Source organism: Saccopteryx leptura, chromosome 9, assembly GCF_036850995.1.
Source record: "Saccopteryx leptura isolate mSacLep1 chromosome 9, mSacLep1_pri_phased_curated, whole genome shotgun sequence".
In the NCBI taxonomy this organism is placed as follows: Eukaryota; Metazoa; Chordata; class Mammalia; order Chiroptera; family Emballonuridae; genus Saccopteryx; species Saccopteryx leptura.
In genome coordinates, this window is record NC_089511.1 from 91851941 (window position 1) to 91857940 (window position 6000).

Here is a 6000-nt window from a genome sequence, read left to right on the forward strand (position 1 = left end):
GAGCAGGGATGGCAGGGACAGGGATGGTGGCAGGTCTCAGAGCAGGGATGGCAGGGACAGGGATGGTGGCAGGTCTCAGAGCAGGGGTGGCAGGGACAGGGGTGGGGGCAGGTCTCAGAGCAGGGGTGGCAGGGACAGGGGTGGGGGCAGGTCTCAGAGCAGGGGTGGCAGGGACAGGGATGGGGGCAGGTCTCAGAGCAGGGATGGCAGGGACAGGGATGGTGGCAGGTCTCAGAGCAGGGGTGGCAGGGACAGGGGTAGGGGCAGGTGTCAGAGCAGGGGTGGCAGGGACAGGGGTGGGGGCAGGTGTCAGAGCAGGGGTGGCAGGGACAGGGGTGGGGGCAGGTGTCAGAGCAGGGGTGGCAGGGACAGGGGTGGGGGCAGGTGTCAGAGCAGGGATGGCAGGGACAGGGGTGGGGGCAGGTGTCAGAGCAGGGGTGGCAGGGACAGGGGTGGGGGCAGGTGTCAGAGCAGGGATGGCAGGGACAGGGGTGGGGCAGGTGTCAGAGCAGGGATGGCAGGGACAGGGATGGGGCAGGTCTCAGAGCAGGGGTGGCAGGGCAGGGCAGGGCGCTGTCAGGACTCTCTGGCCAGCCCAGCGACAACCAGCTGGTTCATAACAGGGAAGCGACAGACTGTCTTCACCCAACGTGAGGACAAGGTTCTTTCACACACAGGGATGATAAAGGACCTGAGAGTCAAAGACCAGCTGCCCAAGGTCACACAGCTGGCAGGCTGCTCCTCTGCACTCCCCTCTCTGGCCCAAGGAGCTTCCCTCCCATACCGCAGGCAGCATGGGGGTGCCAACCTTGTGGACACTCTGGGGGTTTTCCAACCAGGCGAAGTACATCTCTTCCACGTAACTGGAACCACCTCCACCTCTGCTGGTTGGGACAGTGGCCCTTGACCCAGATGACCTGCTGCACCAGTGAAACATCTGGATGTCATGTGCAGCCAGAAGCCTTGAGGCCCGTGCCCCCAGCCAGGAGGGCAGCAATCTCAGATGATTCATTCTGCACACAGACAAAGAAGGAAAGGTATAAACCACAGGACCAGGACAAAAGGAAGCTCTGCCCACCCCTCCTTCCCCTCATCTGGCATCTGTTGGCCCTGCTAGGCAAGGTGGCCCTGAGCTGGGCGGTGATGCCATAGAGGAGGTACCAGTCGGCCAGCCGGCCTAGGGTCACTGTGGGAGGTCCCAGCACTATGAACTGCACCAACAGTTTTCAGCATCCCTGAGCCCATCTTACTGTACCCACCCAGCCCAGCCCCTGCCGCTTCCCTGCCCTCCCTCCGCGCCTGGTGCAGAGATGAGTATGACCCAGGCCCTGCCTCAAGGAGCACCCCACCCAGGTCCTGGAGCCCATCAGAGGGTCACCAGGCACCAGTAAGGAGCACGCCAGAAGAAAGGGGTCTGCCGAGCTGCACTAATTCAGGAGGCCCACAGCACAGCTGGGTCTCCAGTTATTATGACCAAAAGTGACCAGTGACTTCCTTCCTTATTTCAATTGCAGTTCTGACCCCAAGCACCTTCCCAGGCCAGCAGGCCAGTGGCATGGGCCTGAACTGCCCCATTTCACAGCAGGAAGGACTGGGGCTCGACGAGGGCAGCGCACTGGGGGTCAGGGAGGACAAACCAGAAGACGTGCCCTACCGCCATCTCTCCACCGGAGCCACTCCTGGCTCCCGCCCTCCCAGAGTTCACACTCGGCACCATGTCCCCCAAACAGCTAACAGCCCAGGGGCACATACAGGCTGGAAGTCCACCCCGGTTGGAGGAGAACGAGAGCCTGCAGCTCATCTCCACCCCATGATGCCACTACCCTTTCCCAGGGGAACCCCTGAGTAACAGGGGGAACTTCTTCCACCCTTCCAAGGACAAGACTTTGAAGAGCCCCCTCCAATCCTGAAGAGCCCCCAGAGATCCCTATCAAGGCAAGCAGACAGTGGCCAGGACCACCGAGGCTCCCACTTCCCAAGAACTAGCACCTTGTCCTACCCAGGACCTCTGTTCCCCAACCCCACGACCATGAACAGAGCTGCCTCCTTTGCCCCAGCCCAGCACTGGCTACACATAGGACGGCTTTTCCTGAGTACTTGCTAATATGCCCAGCACCAGAGTCACCCCCCTGAGACAATGCCAGCAGGAGGGGCCTGGTTCCCTTTGCACAACTCAGTAGCAGAAATGGACCTTCTAGGCATAACTGGCTCCCAGGTTCTGCCCAGGCCTGACCCTGAGCCCGGTGTGCTCAACCAGCAGGCCCCCTCTCCTGCTCTATCAGCTCAACCACATTGCCAGAACCATCTGGCTGGGCTTTCCACAGAGGCTTCGGCCCCAGGATAGGACAGGGTATGGCCTGCCTCCTCTCCCTCTCCTTCAAACCCACATGAGCCAAGAGAAGAGAAGGGGAGATGATCTCCTCTAGGAAGGGAAGTAGGCTTCGCAGGTAACCAACAGCAAGTCTAAACAGGAAAATGAAAAGGCAAGAACAGATTTCAGTGCAGAAAGGAAGGAGCAGGGTCAGCTGGAACTGAGCCCCAAGTTCCCTAAACTTCCTCCCCACACGCTCAGCCACTGAAGCTTCAGACCACATGCCCAGCCCCACCAGCCAGCCATGGCGGGCCCTAGTGACAGCCACTAGGGGCGGGCTCTTCATGGAGCAGCACCTCTCCAAGTGAAGAGTGGGTTCAAAGGATGGGTTCCCCACCCTTGCTCTACTTCTGACCACCCCTGAGGCCTGAAAAGTACAGAGCTGCCCCGGGCCAGGAGCTGCTGGTCTCGGATATCAGAAGACTCTAAACAACCCACAAAACTCTACCATCTGAAAGGACATCAAGACCACCCATCATGGAATAAACACAAGAGCACACAGGAAGCACTGATTCTGGGGCAAGCACTGGGCTCATTCAACCCTCTCAGCAATCTCATAAGACAGCATTAGGGTCGGCCCCACTTTACAAACAGGAAAACTGAGGCACAGATAGGCAAACCTGGTAACAGGGCTCTGTCTGGTTCCAGAGCCTGCACCCTCCTCACTGTGGAGTCAAGATACAAACCCAGATTTCATCTGGATAATGCATTTTCCAAAGGCTGCAGTCAGAGCTGCTCTACCAGCACTGACCCTCACCCCTCAGGGCAATGGGGCAGTTCAAGGGGACAGTGGCAAAGCCTGGCTGGGTACAAGAACATGGTGTTTTATAAACAATGAGCTGCCCGTGCCAGCTACTACTGGACTCTGCCACGGCCTTCACCCGGCCCATCAGGAGAGCAGTCAGACAGCCACCCTTGTCCCATAACAGCAGGGTCTGAGGACCCAGGAGTCCAGGAGGGCTAGGGTGAAAGCCAACCTCAGTATCTAGAGGCACCCTGCATATCCCCACCCAGCCCAGCCCCCAGCACACTACCGGGCAGGTTGCTCCGGCAGCTCTGGAGGAGCTAGAGGGGGCCTCATCTCCAGAGAAAAGGTCAGTACCATCCCTACTACAGTCCTCAGAACAATCACAACTGCAGATATCCCTGGTCACTAACCCTCCCCCACACAAGGCCCTGTCTGTACTGCCCTGGTGAGGACTGTTCTGTAATCCATCCATGGTAGAAATCAGTTAACAGAGATCTCAAGAGGGGAAGGGGTGGGCCTCTCCAAGACCTTGAAGGCAGCAGCAGAGCCTGGACTCACATTCTGAGAACTGGGTGGTTCTCTCAGGAATAAACCCTAACTCCAGTTTGCTGAACCTGAGAGAAGGACCCGAAGGCGGAGGCCAAGGTGGGAAGCAGGACAGGGAGGATGTGCTTACTTACTTGCTAGAAGTGAGGGGCCTGAGCTAGAGCCTGGAGGTGGGCAAAGTACAAAACTGCACAGGCCTGTTCCAATCCGGATGTGGGGGGTGGAGGCTGCAAGGGTGGCCTATGGTGAGGGCGGGGGGGGGGGGGGGGGGGTCAGTGGGGCCCTTGGGGTCTGGTTAATGCCACTGCACTCTGTTGGGGCCTCTGAGTAAACTCCTCCCCCCCACCACCACCACATCTCTCTGGGGAATCACTTCCTAGGCTGGCTGTGACGTCAGGCCAATCTTGCTCCTCTCAGGGCCTCAGTTTCTCCATCTGTGAGCTTAGAGTAGTTAGAACTGTCTGTAAGGGCTCAGCCCCCACGAGGGCCCCTCCTCATGTAGCGAGGCTCTCCGCAGTCCCGGCCCCTGGAAAGGGAGATGGCAGCAGGCCCCACCCGAAAGCACAGAAGGCCGCGTGGGCAGTCTGGATCTCAGGGATGGAAATCCTGGCTGGCGCCTGAATTCCACCATTAGCCGGTCACTCCTTTACGCAAAACACCGCAGTAGCCGGGCCAGGCCTGAGCGGAGGGCGGGGGGCCCGAGGGGACCGCGGCCCGCCAGGGCCCGAGCCAAGGTCACGCTCACCCCTCCCGCCCCCTGCGGGGCCGCGCTCAGGACCGCGCTCAGGACCGCAGGGATCGGGGAGCCGGCGGCCGCCCCCAGCACGGCGAGAGAAGAAGGGCCGAAGGGCCGAAGAGGGGGGCCGCCGCGCTCACCCAGCCGGCGGGTCCTGCTCGCCACAGTGGTCCGGAGGCTGCAGGTCCAGAGCCGGAGCGCGAGGAGCCCGACGCGCTCTGCCAATCACCGGGGTCACGTGGCGGCGGCGCGAGGTGGCGCGCGAGGCGCGGGGTGGTGTCCGGGACACTCGCAGCCCCGCCCCGCCCGCCGGCGCTGTCCGCGGTGCTGCCGTCCCGGCCCGAGGCCGCCGGCCCGGAAGGGAGATCCTGCAAACCGCCTCGCAGGGAGACCCCAAGCAGCAGGCCACGGCAGCTCCGGGGACCTCCTGGTGTCCGGACACCAGGGAGTGTGTGCCAGACAATCAGTGTGTCTGGGAGGGTGTTTTCTGTTTTACTGTCTGCAAAACGGGATGCTACTAAAGGTCCCACTGTCTTAGGGCTATCTTGAAGATGAAATAATGCAGGTAACAGTAAAATGCTTATCACAAAGCCTGATGTACATGTTACCCACCCAGCATCCCAGTGTTGGAAACACAGGCTGCCTCCACTTCCCTGATGCCACAAATGATGCTACAATAAGCATCTTCCCACAAATTACCCCATAAACATGCGTGGAAATGTCTCTGACATATACATGCAGGAGCTGAACTGCTAGGTCATAGGTATGCGCGTGCAATATTTAACTTGACTCAGCATTGTCACATTGCTGCCCAGTTCTACACTGCCATACGTGGTGCAAGAAGATATATGTAAGTCCTCAGAACCCAACCAGCAGCTGCCAGTGTTTGGCTTTCTAAATTGGCCAGAATCATAGTTGCAAGGTCATGTTACTGTTTTCATCAACGTTTTTCTGATTATCAATGATTTGCTTCTTAGTTTCTTTTTAATTTGGGGGTTTTCCTGCTGTATTTCCCTTAGGTTTTTGTTCTCATTTATATACAGGAGCTCCTCATGTAGGAACATGTAAGAACATACACATCTGTAGTTCGAACCACCATTAACCCTCCATGGATGATTGCAACAGCTACCAAACTGGCCTCCTGGCTTCCACACTTGCACCTCTGAATTTTAATCTCATCGTAGTAGGCAGACTTTTCCTTGTAAAACACTGGTTCAAATCATGTTGCCCCTCAGCTCAAAACCCTCAAATGACTTCCCATTTCACCCAAAGTAAAAGCCAAACTCCTTGCATTTGCTTCTATAAAGCCCTTTATCTCATCTCAAACATTCAGGCATGCAACCATGCTTACTGAAGAAAACTAGGAAACCAAAAGAAATATGCAGAATAATACTCTCTGTTTTAATTAAAAGCACATCCCCACAAAACCACAATACACATGTCACAAGAAAATATTCACATAAATATCAAATACATTAATTTGGTTGCCTATGAGGGGAAAAGGTTAGGGGATGTAGATGTAATTGATTATCCATATCAATACTGATAGGGTGCCATGAGTGAAGGAATATGATTAGCTTTACATTCTGCATCTAAAGT

General features: G+C 57.1%; 1 protein-coding gene across 2 annotated transcripts in view; it reads right to left on the reverse strand.

The window, feature by feature from the left end:
- Window positions 1-4679, reverse strand: part of OGDHL (oxoglutarate dehydrogenase L) — a 29794-nt gene extending 25115 nt beyond the window's left edge. Inside the window, exons 1-2 of one of the 2 annotated variants that reach the window (XM_066348412.1) lie at window positions 4542-4679; window positions 809-1013 (exon numbers count right to left, since the gene is read on the reverse strand). In XM_066348412.1, coding sequence (XP_066204509.1) covers window positions 809-1012 — 204 coding nt within the window. In that variant the 5' untranslated portion in view covers window position 1013; window positions 4542-4679. Of the gene's footprint in view, window positions 1-808; window positions 1014-3799; window positions 3906-4541 lie in introns of those variants that run through there. The other variant, XM_066348413.1, reaches the window with a different exon arrangement.
- Window positions 4680-6000: the final 1321 nt, after the last annotated feature.